General features: G+C 41.6%; 1 protein-coding gene and 1 long non-coding RNA gene across 4 annotated transcripts; one reads left to right on the top strand and one right to left on the bottom strand.

Moving 5' to 3' along the window:
• Window positions 1-1,362: 1,362 nt before the first annotated feature.
• Window positions 1,363-2,030, top strand: LOC150036328 (uncharacterized). Its single transcript, XM_090313634.1, has 2 exons — window positions 1,363-1,540; window positions 1,615-2,030. The coding sequence occupies exons 1-2, from the start codon at window positions 1,363-1,365 to the stop codon at window positions 2,028-2,030; spliced, it is 594 nt and encodes a 197-aa protein (XP_090169760.1).
• A 1,859-nt stretch (window positions 2,031-3,889) lies between these two features.
• Window positions 3,890-14,019, bottom strand: LOC120078597 (uncharacterized). Of its 3 annotated transcripts, none has more exons than XR_016529684.1 (6): window positions 13,578-13,961; window positions 13,415-13,498; window positions 13,240-13,334; window positions 13,071-13,156; window positions 12,421-12,516; window positions 3,890-4,180 (listed from the first exon to the last, which is right to left on the bottom strand). It is a non-coding gene; the product is annotated as an uncharacterized LOC120078597 (long non-coding RNA). The 3 variants fall into 3 exon arrangements; XR_016529685.1 differs by lacking the exon at window positions 3,890-4,180 and adding an exon at window positions 9,918-11,974 and having other exon boundaries at window positions 12,086-12,516; window positions 13,240-13,311; window positions 13,578-14,019; XR_016529683.1 differs by lacking the exon at window positions 3,890-4,180 and adding an exon at window positions 9,918-11,974 and having other exon boundaries at window positions 12,086-12,516.

Raw genomic sequence — 14,019 nt, 5'->3', positions numbered from 1 at the left:
TAAAATCATTCGTATTTTTTCACAGGTAAAAATACATTAATCATCTATGAATGTTTTACCATTATTCTTAGAACATAAATTCGTTCGAATGTTAGATAAAAATCGAGACATGAAATTAAAGTTGGAATGAGACATGCCCATCCTCAAAGGGATTTAGGCCCTGTTGGGACTCGTTCCTCTCAAACAAATAAAAATATACTTATTAAAAATATAAATGATTGTCCCTACTTTATCTGCGATTGGAGATTCAAAATAAATCATCACTTTAACTAAGAAATAGCGTTAATGCCCATTTTTTAGAGGCCCAAATGATATTTGATCCAACTTTTGAAAACCTATCTTTTTTACCTTATGCTGAGACATAATTACTTGGTGAAATTAGGATTTTTTTTTTGTACGGATAAAAGAAAAATGGTCACCTGTAGAGAAAGTAATGGAAAATGGCCTTCTGTTTATGTCATAAGCATGTGATTTTTCCGATTCACCCTTGAGATGCATCCCTCGCGCCTGCCAATACGAATTTACTCGATCCTCGATGACTGGTCACACGTTTCTCAATGCACAGTCACTCGATACCCAACTTCATGGTCACTCGATATGGCTGCAATCGACACGTGTATACTCGATCATATCCACGTCATACTCGATGCTCGATTACTTTATACTCGATTATTTTGAATTCATAACCCTTTGAAGGTAACTCGATACGGCTATAATCGGGACGTGTATATTCGATCATATCCACGTCATACTCAATGCTCGATTACTTTATACTCGATTATTTTGAATTCATGACCCATTTGAAGGTGTTTGAAGTCCATTATTTCACCACTTCCCATGAGCTCAAGCTATTTTCTCTATTCGTTCGATTGTATATCCTTCGACGACAATACCTCTACATTCGAAACTCCACTATCTCTACATTGGGTAACATTCTTCTCATTGTTTGTAGTTTGGCATCATTCATTCAAAACTCGACTATCATCAAGTAACATTATTCTCATTTTTTGTATTTTGGCTTCATTCACTCAAAACTCGACTATCTCTACATCATGTTACTCAATACTCGACCAACATGGTTTTCATTTCTGTTTTCATGTTTTGCATGTTTGGCTGAACTTCGAGTTTGTTTCGTTTCAGTTTTCATATTTTTATTATTTTGGACCGTCTGGAGTTTAGGGTTTGAGTTGGATAATGCATGAAGGTGGAAAATCAAACCGAATTCTCAACAATTGACCATTTAGTCACTTGTAATGTAGCGAGTAAGGGACACCATGTAACATGTATCAGGTATCAAAAAATCGATTACCTTGTATCGTGCATCGAGGAACGCACATCCTGTTTTTTGTTATTCTATGCAGTATGACTCGACAATTCAAGATTCCTTCCCAGGATTGTTTTCTAGGCCAAGCGACCAGCCTATCCTCTCACATTGGGGCGACTAACAAGATTGTGAAAGAGAAGCTTACTCCCACTCAGCTTGCCTTCTTCAGGAAGATTCTACTTGGGAGATTTGTGGACATGGACATTATCTTCAACAGTCCATTGGTCTATTACATTCTATTATGGGAGGTTGAAGACCATAGGAATGATTTGTCAATTTAAATGGTACAGTTGTAACATTCACCAAAGAAGATTTCCTATTGGTGACGGGATTATGGCGGTCACCTAATCCAGTAGTTGTGGGGAGGGCTGAAGGAACTGAATCTCTATGTAATAGGTACTTGAGGAATAATTTCATAGGGGACATCCATATTGGTACCTTAGAGACAATGTACAAAGAGATGGAGTTTGAGAATGATATGGACGTTGTGAAGATGACATTGGTTTACTACATTGAATTGACTATGATGGGAAGGGAGAAGATGAGGGCCAATGTCGACAAGAACTTATTAATTGATGTGGAGGATTTAGATTACTTCAATTCCATGGATTTGAGAAATGTGTTGTGGGAGAGGACCTTACTTGGACTACAAAGAGAATTGAGTGGCAAGTCCGAGAACTACAAAAAAAGGGCCAAAGATCAATAAGAACTACATCATCAATTACAACCTACCTGCTTTTCCTCATGTTTTACAGGTAATATCCATTCATTGGACATAGGAGATCTACTAATGTAGTGTCAATGTCACTTACTACTTATGCTTTTCATATAATCGTTTATGAATTATGGTAGGTGTGGGAATACGAGGTCATTTTAATGGTTGCTAGAAAAGTTGCAACCTGACTCAATGGACGTGTCATACCTCGATTCCTGAGGTAGGAATGTACATACTCACTCCCAACCAAACACAATAGTGTGAGACGTGTTTGAGTCCATTAAGGTTAGTGTATTACATCACAATTTACTTGGATTTAAGGTGAATGTCACATATAACTAACAAATTGTTCGTTGTTTTGTATAGACAAGGATCACACCCACACCATTGATCATGTTCAATAAGGAGAGGTGGTATAGGGACACTAGGGTCAATGAACAACCTGTATACGAGCGCATTAATGCCGAGACAGCCTCCTCAGAGACACATAGATCACACCATGATGAGAATGTTCATAGTCACTCCAATGACTACGAGAGTCACGAGCATCGAGCCCATGAGCCAGAACTCAATGAGCATTAATCTCACGAGCTCCCTACTGATGAGCGTGAGATTCACCCTCTTCATAACGAGTTTCACGAGCTTCCTACTAACGAGCATGTGCCCCCAACTGAGGAATGAGGGTCGCCTCAGTTGAATACAGTGCATTCTGAGCCCATGAAGGGTGTGGGCATTCGCACATTGCTCCGTGATATAGATCAGATAGTGGCTATGATGGAGCGTAAATTGGACGATGTACTATTCGACATGAAAGATGTGAAGTCTGACTTAAGTGTCCTTCAGGTCAACGTACAAACAATCACCAGCCTACGACGATCATTGTGTCGAGTACATAACATCATCTTAAACTTATTCTAATATAAATCTATATCATGTTGTGTTTGACCTAACATAATTCGTAAATTATATAGGGTTTACGTGTGGAGTCCACCAAGACTATTGACCCCATTCCTCCACATTCCACCAAGACTATTGACCCCATTCCTCCACATTCCACCGAGACCCGTGACACGTGACCCAACCCCTCCTTCAGCCACTGAGTCCCGTGATCAAGAATTTCAAGACCCCCTTCCTCCACCCACCACCGAGACCAGTGACCACATTCCTCCACCTTCCACTGAGTCATATGACCTCCATCAGCCACCGAGATCCAGAACCCTATTCCTCCACCTTCAACGGAGCCTATGAACTGTGAGGGGGAACAGAGACGAACAAGTAGGAAGAGGAAGCTAACACAACCATACAACCCTTCAGTTGACACGGTAAGGGCAACTGGAAAAAAGTAGAAATACATTCAGCTCGGTGAACGTTCGATTGAAATCGTCCCCTATGACCCGACACATGTTATTCTAGAGGACTTGATGAATGAGTTCATGGTCTGGTTGGACAGCGTGGACATAGGTCCTCACTGGCCAAGGAATGAAGTCCTATTCAGAACGAATTACACGACGAAAGAGTTATTTTGAGAGCTGATACGTGATAGTATTCGAGGCCATACGTGGGAAAATGATGGAAGAATTTACTACAGTACGAGAGAAAGAGCACACGTATATCGATTACGTGCTCAGACTGGTACCTAAACATCAACTCAGATGGGCAGATGTCGATTACATCTATAGCCCAGTCAATTACAAACATATTGGTTTATGTTGGTCATGGACATGAATATCAGAGGCATTCTTTTTTATGACTCACTGCCCAAGTACATCTATAACGACCCAAATTTCTAATATGTTTCTATGACGCTACTTTATGCATGCATAGGCTTGGCAACAGATTTTCTCAAAGAGTAATAAAATAAAAGAGATAAAAATTTTATTTAATTTAAATAATGCTCAAATAAGCAAAGGTGAGCAACCATAAAAAAAAATTATCGTTCGGGGTATCCCTAACCTGACTTTAAAATGAATAACGATTAAATAATCAAATAATAAAATCAATGAATATTTCATAAGATTCTAAAATGCCTAACTCCTAAACTAGACTCCAATACATGACACCAAAATGCGAAAGCAGTAGGTCATCCAAATGGCCAGCTCACGGATCTCTTTTGTCATGCGCCAGTCTATCGTTACCCTTACCTGAAAAACATGAAAAGAAAAGGATGAGTATAAAATTATACTCAGTAAGTGGCTCGCTACTGTCCACTCAGTGATCTGTTAGTCTTTCCATTGGACCAAAGTGCACAAGGGCATCATAAGCGTAGGCATAGGCATAGGCATAAGGGGCGAACCCAAAGGCACGCTTTCATAAGTAGTGACCTCAATGGGTTCTAATATAAACAAAATTTGTGGTCCCAAAAGGGACACCGTACATAAGCATAGGGTGTGACCCGAAGGCTCACAACATGCGATGTACATAGCCCAATGGCAACACTAACAGTCACTAGAATCTTAAACAGACATAAACATGCAAACAAGGTCATAAATCATGCCAATATCGTCCAACAGTTCACAATTTATCCACCCATAAACGTTGCAATGACATACAACATCGACATACAGTGGCATAAGCGTAACTTTCAAAATTTTCATCTGACCAGTATGCATATCAAAATAGTTTATTCCAACTAAGGAACCAAAACATAACACATGCTTGGGATTAAGGGCAAACTAGTAGTAAACCACTTACCTCGAATTTATGTCAAACAATTAGCAAACTAAACTCCAACTATTAATCAAATCCCTCTTTGACTTGAGTCAAATGCTCAAATTTCCCTAGAATAAACCAATTTAATGTCAATCCTTAAAAACACAACCTAACTCACCCAAAATGCACCAAAAGTCTCCAAACCACTTCCCAAAAAATGACGACTTAACCAGAACTACACCTGAGCTCCAAGTACGGAATCCAAACCGGTCATAAGCCAAACCGAAATGTTCCAAAACTCAATCCTAAAATCCAATTAACACAAATATTCACCAAATCAATTGGGGAAAACAAGATTTAAATCAGAACAACCATTATAGCTTACCAAAAGGCGCCCAAAGCAAACTTTGATGCTGTTGAACAATACCGAAAAAATATCTTGAAACCCCGAATTGAGCAACAATGCACCCCTGAGTAAACTTAAATGAGACCAAAATCGATAGGCATTCAAAACCCATTAACTAAAAACCAAAAATCCCTTAATCTCACCAAAAGCATTGGGGAAGAAAAGGGCTCGCGAGGGTTGGAAGGAAGAAAAAGGAGAGAAAAATTAAAAGAAAAGAATTTTATTTTCTTCTTTTCTCTACATGCAAACCGATGGCTCATTAACTCCACATTTATAACCATTTGCCTCACTAATCCTAACTCCTCCTCTCTTTTCCTTAAATAATTAATATATATATATATTCCAAAATTCCTTAACCACTTACCATGTAATTTCAAACCCAAAAATAAAAGAGAACAAGACGGATTTTACCTTTCGATCTTTGGAGGCGTCACATTCTTCCCCCCTTATTAAACTTTCGTTCTCAAAAGTTCTAATCCTGGAAGAGCTCTGGATGCAGTGCTCTCATCTCGTCCTCTCACTCCCAAGTTGCTTCCTTAAACTGATGATTCTGCCATAGAACCTTCACCAGTGACACCTCCTTCCTATGCAAAACTTTCACCTCCCTGGCCACAATTTGCGTAGGCTTCTTCTCGTAACTCAAGTTTTCATTCAGCTGCAAGGGCTCAAAGTCCACCATATGAGACGGGTCCGTTAAATACTTTCTCAGCATGGAGACATGAAAGACATTATGGACTGCAGAGAGAGACGATGGCAAGGCCAAACGATAAGCCACAGGGCTGATGCGCTTCAAGATCTCGAATGGCCCTACAAAACGCGGATTTAGCTTATCCTTCTTTCCGAATCTCAAGACACCCTTCATTGGTACCACTTTCAGGAACACTTTGTCACCTGCCTCGAACTCAAGATCTTCACGCCTAACATCAACGTAACTTTTCTGTCTACTTTGCGCTACTAGCATTCGATCCCTAATCTTCTGCATGGCTTCATTTATTAACTCCACCAACTCAGTTTCCACCAGTTTCCTCTCCCCAATCTCACCTCTGCAAATAGGAGACCTGCAACCTCTAGCGTAAAGAGCTTCAAATGGCGACATGCCAATGGTAGCTTGATATCTATTATTATAAGAAAACTCTGCCAAATACAAGTGGGAGTCCCAATCCCTTGAGAATTCCAATGCACAAATGCGCAACATGTCTTCCAACATCTGATTCAAACATTCTGTTTGCTCATTAGTTTAGAGGTGGAAGGTTCTACTGAAGTTTAACCGCTAAGGCTGCCTAGAGGCTCTTCCAAAAACTGGAGGTGAAACGAGGGTCCCTGTCGGACACAATTGATACTAGCACACCATGCAATCTTACTATCTCCTTCGTATATAGCTGAACCCACTTACTCACCACGTACGTGGGCTTTCCTGGAATAAAATGTGCCACCTTGGTGAGTCTGATCACAACCTAAATCACTAAGAAACCCTTCGATGTCTTGGGCAAACCCGTAATGAAAACCATAGCCACGCTCTCCCATTTCCATTTTCGCATATCTAATGGTTGTAGCAAGCCTACTATCTTTCGCCTCGGGCCTTCACCTGCTGATAGACTAAACATCTGTTGACATTTCCCTTTTCATATTGGGCCACCAGTAATACCACTTCACATCCTAGTACATTTTGGTACTACCTGGGTGCATCAAGAATGGAGAGTTGTGAACTTCTGCCAACAGTTCCCCCTTCAGGCCATCATCTGCCGGAACGCACAACCGTCCCTGATACAGAAGACCCTTGTCCACCGACACAGAAAATTCACTTGCCTGGCCTGACCCTACCTGATGAAATTTCTGAACCAGGTCCGGATCACCTTGCTGTGCAACAATAATCCTCTGCCTCAAGGTTGGTGCACCATCAACTGAGCTAGCTGTGAAGTGACTTCCCCTGCTGCCACGGTAATCTCTACTCGCTCTAAATCCTTACACAATTGAACTTGCTTAGTGATCAAGGCGGGTGAATGAGCAACTTCCGACTGAGAGCATCGGCTACTACATTCGTCTTACCTAGGTGGTAGAGGATCTAGCAATCGTAATCCTTTACTAACTCGAGCCACTTGCGCTGCCTCATGTTTAACTCTTTCTGGGTGAAGAAGTATTTCAGAGTCTTGTGATTGGTGAAAACTTGAATCTTTTCCTCATACAAGTAGTGCCTTCAGATCTTCAGGGCAAACACCACCAATGCCAATTCCAAGTGTGAGTAGGATAGTTTCGCTCATGGTTTTTCAACTGGCGGGAGGCATAGGCGACCACCCTACCATGTTGTATAAGCACACAACTTAAACCCTTCTTAGAAGCATCACTGTAGATCACGAAGTTCCCAAAGCCGTCTGCTTTGGTGAGAACTGGTGCTGAAACCAACCTCTGCTTGAGGTCCTGAAAACTGTCCTCATAAGCTTTGCTTCAAAAAAATGAAGCTCCCTTCCTGGTTAGCTGAGTCAGCGGTATGGCTATGCTAGAGAAATTCTCTACAAACCTACGATAGTACTCAGCCAACCCCAGAAAACTGCGCACCTCGCTGACCGTCGTAGGACAGGGCCAATTGGTAACGACCTCAATCTTAGCTGGATCCATTGAAACCCCGTCCTTCGACACCACGTGCCAAAGAAAGGATATCTTTTGAAGCCAGAACTCGCACTTAGAAACTTTGCATATAGTTTGTTTTCCTTTAGCGTTCCTAGGACCTTCCGAAGATGTTCCTCGTGTTCCGCCTTGGTCTTAAAGAAGATCAAGATGTCATCAATGAAAACGATTACAAAGATGTCTAGGAAGTCCCTAAACACCTGGTTCATCAAATCCGTGAATACCGTTGGAGCATTGGTCAGACCAAAAGAAATTACAATGAACTCGTAATGCCCGTATCTGGATCGGAACGTAGTTTTTAGGATATCATTGTCCATGATCCTCAACTGATGGTAACCTGATCGTAGGTCAATCTTGGAAAATATAGTAGCACCCCGTAGTTGGTCAAATAGGTCATCGATCCTAGGAAGTGGGTACTTGTTCTTGATGGTCACCTTATTAAACTCCCTATAGTCAATGCATAAACATAACGATCCATCCTTTTTCTTCACAAACAACACTGGTGCACCCCATGGAGAAACACTGGGTCATATAAACCCTTTATCAAGCAATTCCTGCAATTAGACCTTTAGTTCTTTCAATTCTGTCGGAGCCATTCTGTATGAAGCTTTGGATATAAGAATAGTGCCCGACTCTAGTTCGATCACAAAATCAATCTCCCTTCGTGGTGACAATCCTGGAAGTTCTTCCAGAAATACATCGGGATAGTCTCTCACAACTGGCTCAGAGGTTACAGTAATCTTGGTTTCTCTTGTGTCAACTACGCTAGCCAAGATACTCTAAACACCTTGGTTAATAAACCTCTTGGCCTTTACCGCTGAAATCACCTTGGGCGAAACTACTGTCCCGGCCCCCTTGAACTTAAAACTGGCTTCCCTAAGGGGGGGGGGGGGGGGGGGGCAAAAATTACCTCCTTACGAGAACAATATATACTAACATGGTTGGCAGCCAACCAATCCATGCCTAGAATTACATCAAAGTTACGCATGTCTAATACTATTAGAGTTATATCAAGGGTACGATTTGCTATTTCTAACTGACATGCTTTTATCTTTTCGCTTACTATCATAATTTCTCCTGGCGATGTAGATACTGATAAAACATAACCTAAGGGTTCTAAAACTAACATAGCATGTTTTATGAACAACGATGAAATGAAAGAATGAGATGAGCCAGAGTCAAACAATGTTAAGGCATAGTGCCCTAGGATTGGGAGCGTACCTATCACCATTGTTCCTGAATGCTCAGCTTCCCAACGACTGATGGCATAGACCCGACCCTGCTGCTGCTGTCGGTTTGAACTACCTTGATGCGAACTCGGGGGCTGACCCTCTGCACTTCTAGAACCACTACTAGGGCATTGGTCCGTCGTATGCCTGATGCGTTATTTTATGCGGTGAAATAATGAAAGGGATTGTGGTGATGGAAAATGCATTGTGAAACAAGTTTTCTCAGTAGAACCCAAGTATAAATCCTACTGAGTTTCCTGGTAAGCCCAGGGTAGAACTCAGGGACTAAGGAAAACAATATGTGACAATAATTCTTAGATTACTTTGCAGTAACATATAAATCAAAGAGTTGTCGGTTTGTTATTTACAGTATAAAATGTATGCGGCAGAGTTAAAAAAAGAGTTAATATTATGGAAGATGCGATTAATATGTGAGGGAACGGGTTGAGAAGGGATTCAGTGAACACTTCCTAGGATTGCGTTCATGTCATGCGATCATGCTACACACATACAATAGCAAATCATCTCTCAATGCAAATGCTACTGCTTCTAGTCCTAGAACGCATGTGATATATGCGATGATGTCTATAGGACCTACACATAAGCCTTTATTCTTGTCTATGCGATGACGAATGACACACACACACATACAAGGCGACCGCATAATACCATAACCTATCTCTAGGGTGCATGCGATGCATGTTGACAAATAGAGCTTATCTCTAAGTCTCTATCTCTTGCTTATGCAGATCTAATCTTGCTCTCTCGAGTTTAGATTCTAACTTAACTCCCTCAAGTCTTAATTTCTTTCTTTAGACTTTCTCTCGAGTAGCTCTAAAGGGGTGATGGGCGCAACATAAGACAAGATGATTGCATGCGATGAAAATCCTAGGTCATGTTAGCTAAGTTCTTCTCAACCCATTCGATAGATTTAGCTACTCATGTGTGTTTTAAAGAGAGTGAACAAATGTAGATAAGCAAGTTCCATTTTATAGATATATAATCGAAATACAAAATGACAATGCGGAATAAAAATAAAGAGCCTGGTAGCAATCTCTTGCTTCCCAAGGCTTTTACACTGTTCTTCTCTACTCTGCTCAAAAGATAATCTTACTCTCGCAAGAGTCAGCCCTCTCTCTGTTTTTCCATGCCTCCTAGGTTCTCTCTCAAGCTGACCTGAGCGATCTTCTGGCGTCTCTTCCCTTCTCTCGCTCCACCTTTTAAGTATAAGAAAACTATGAACAAGGCTAAGTATCTATAGGGAAAATTCTCTAACTGGACGAACTCCTTCACTGAAGGTTGCCCCTGGTATTTATAGAGCTTTGGGGTGAAAGGCTTCTTCTCTCTTATGATTGCACTGATGGGATGACATTAATTCTCTATCTGATGCACCGAATATTTGTCACCGAAAAGTTGAGTGTACTTGCTACAGTAGTTCGTTAATGGTTTGTCAACTTAATTCGGAATCGACCGTCATCAGCTTTCTATCCCATCGTGATTTATTACGCTTTTCACCCAGATGCGCCCACCATGATGCGCCGACTCTATGCGGCAACCTTCTTGAGCAGATAATCGTGAGCGTAAATGATCGCATAGCCTTGCGTTAGCGCAATCTCTTAATGCACTCGACCGTTGATTTTTTTGGATCGCATTTTCCACCTTGTGTCAACCCATATTCTACATAAAAATACATAAGTTAACTGTTTTAATGCGATGGACGCATGCAATCGCCATATTGTGAACTTAATGCTTTTAGACGCAATATTTTATATTTTTATCATCGCAACCCTGTATTGTTTTATAACTTTGTGCTGTAATAACGTGCATTTCTGCCCGTTATCAATGCCCTGTCTGCTTACATATAAAACAAGTCCCTATGCCAATCAGACAACGTCTCTAATGATGCTTCCCGCATGACTTGCACATCGGTCTTTCCTTCCAAACTCCCCTTGAAGTAGTAGCCTACCGTTGGGCGTACCCTACAGACCTGTTTGTACTCTGAACCTTCTGTAGAGGTCCTAGAGCTTTCTGCTCAACTTTCCTCTTTTGACCGGGGGCCGATTCCTCCGTCAAGGACTTCAAGAACTCTATTCCTGAAGGATAGCCCACGCGTGCTGCCGCTCAGAAAGCTGCAGCGTAAGTGGGAGGCTCTATAGCTTGCACAATACCTTGCACCCCGTCTTGGATTCCTTGCACAAACCTTTCAGCCTTCTTTGCTTCATTAGACATTAGATCAGAGGTGAAACAAGACAATTTGTCAAACTCCTCCTCATACTCTTCTGCTGTCATGGTCCCCTGCTTTAGATTCATGAACTCAGCCTACTTGTTGTACCTCACGTGAGTAGAGAAGTACTTCTCGTAAAACCATTCCTTGAACTGGTCCCACGTGGCTTGGCCTCCACTGGCTTCTATCATTCTCTCAGCTGAGCGCCACCAACACTTGGAATTATCGATGAAAACGAAAGCGTCACACTGCAGCTTCTGCTCCTCTTGACACCTCATGTACTGAAAAATCCCCTACATAGTGGACAACCACAATTTTGCGTTTGTGGGGTCTTTCAGGGACTCATTAAACGTCGGGGGATCATACTTCTTGAAGTCCCATAGGTATCCAGCCTTTAAAGAAGGGCCTGCCACAGTCCGATTCGTGGCCCTATCTTGATTCTAAAGTGGTGGTAATGGGACTGACGAGGATGGCGCCTGTTGTGACTGAGCGTGCTAAGCTATCTACTCGGCCACTATACCCCTTAGCTGTCCTACTACGGCCTACGTGATGACATTCCCAATAGCTGTAGCCATAGCCGTATATTGTACTAGAATTTCTGAGGATGACGGTTCTGGCGGGGGCACAGTCGAAGCTCAAGGTCCGCTTCTTGGTCTAACCTTCTGCCAAGTTGACCTAGAAGGGTCATGAGGTGGCGGGTCCTGCACCTCTTGGCTCCGCATCTCAGGTTCTTGCATGTCAGGGTCTCGTTCCCCAACTACTTTCTTACCTCGATTGCCCCTTCCTCTAGTTCGTGGTGCCATACCTGGTAACCACACGCAACACTTTAATAAACGCTAGCAGGGTAAACCATCAAACGACTGCACAACAGGTAAGATTTCATATATATTTCCCTAAAGGACTTTAAACAACATACCTGGCGATGATGAAAGATCCATTTGTGGCCATAAGGAGCAGGTTGGACTCACGATGTAAGTCAGTCTACAGAACCTAAAACTTAGGCTCTAATACCAACTGTAACGACCCAAGTTTCTAATATGTTTTTAGGATGCTACTTTATACATGCATAGGCTTGGCAACACATTTTCTCAAAGAGTAATAAAATAGAAGAGATAAAAATTTTATTTAATTTAAATAATGCTCAAATAAGCAAATGTGAACAACCATAAAATGAATAACGATTAAATAAACAAATAATAAAATCATTGAATATTTCATAAGAGTCTAAAACGCCTAACTCCTAAACCATACTCCAATACATGACACTTAAGTGTAGAAGCAGTAGGTCATCCAAATGGCCAGCTCACGGATCTCTCTTGTCATGTGCCGGTCTATCCTTACTCTTACCTAAAAAACATGAAAAGAAAAGGATGAGCATAAAAGTATACTCAGTAAGCGGGCCGCTACTGGGCCCACTCAGTGATCTGTTAGTCTTTCCATTGGACCAAATTGCACAAGGGCATCATAGGCGTAGGCATAGGCATGGGCATAGGGGGCGAACCCGAAGGCATGCTTTCATAAGTAGTGACCTCGGTGGGTACTAACATAAACATAAGTGGTGGTCCTAAAAGGGACACCGTACATAAGCATAGGGTGTGGCCTGAAGGCTCACAACATGCGATGTGCATAGCCCAATGGCAACACTAACAGTCACTAGAATCTTAAACAGACATAAGCATGCAAACAAGATAATAAATCATGCCAAGATCATCCAACAGTTCACAATTTATCCACCCATCAAACTTTGCAACAACATACAACATCGACATACAATGGCATAAGCGTAAGCTTTCAAAATTTTCATTTGACCAGTATGCATATCAAAATAGTTTATTCCAACTAAGGAACCAATACGTAACACATGCTTGGGATTGAGGGCAAACCGGTAGTAAACCACTTACCTCAAATTTATGTTGAACAATTAGGAAACCAAACTCCAACTATCAATCAAATCCCTTTTTGACTTGAGTCAAATGCTTGAATTGCCCTAGAATAAACCAATTTAATGTCAATCCTTATAAACACAACCTAACTCACCCAAAATGCACCAAAAGTCTCCAAACCACTTACCCAAAAAATGCCGACTTAACCAGAACTACACCTAAGCTCCAAGTACGGAATCCAAACCGGTCATAAGCCAAACTGAAATGTTCTAAAACTCAATCCTAAAATCCAATTAACATAAATATTCATAAAACCAACTGGGGAAAACAAGATTTAAATCAGAACAACCTTTATAGCTTACCAAAAGGCACCCAAAGTGAACTTTGATGTTGTTGGACAGTATCGAAAAAATATCTTGAAACCCCGAATTGAGCAACAATGCATCCTGAGTAAACTTAAATCAGACCAAAATCGGTAAGCATTCAAAACCCATTAACTAAAAACCAAAAAAACCTAAATCTCACCAAAAGCCAAGTTCTTGGCAGAACAAAAGAGGTTGGCGAATGGCGGACGCAAGAACGAGAACGAAAAACTAAAGAAACTCGGCTGGCGAAGAGCGTCGACGCGCGATGTGGCTGGTGGAAAGCAACAGTCGCACGACGCGGCTAGACTTGCGACTGATTCCTCGCGCGGCTGGAAGCAGGAGAACAATGGTCGAGCGATGGACGTCGGACGAAGACGAAGCGTGGCTAGGTTGAGGCATGAGGAGGCGGTGGCGACCTGTCGAACCTCAAGTGACTGGCAGAAAAGAGTTGGGGAAGAAAAGGGCTCGCGAGGGCTGGAAGGAAGAAGAAGGAGAGAAAAATTAAAAAAAAAAAAGAATTTATTTTCTTATTTTCTCTACACGCAAATCGAGGGCTCATTAACTCCACATTTATAACCATTTGGCCCACTAAACCCTAACTT

This window comes from Benincasa hispida, chromosome 5 (assembly GCF_027475165.1).
Source record: "Benincasa hispida cultivar pf3 chromosome 5, pf3_genome.v1.1, whole genome shotgun sequence".
Taxonomy (NCBI): domain Eukaryota; kingdom Viridiplantae; phylum Streptophyta; class Magnoliopsida; order Cucurbitales; family Cucurbitaceae; genus Benincasa; species Benincasa hispida.
This window is presented reverse-complemented; position numbering and strand designations above follow the sequence as displayed.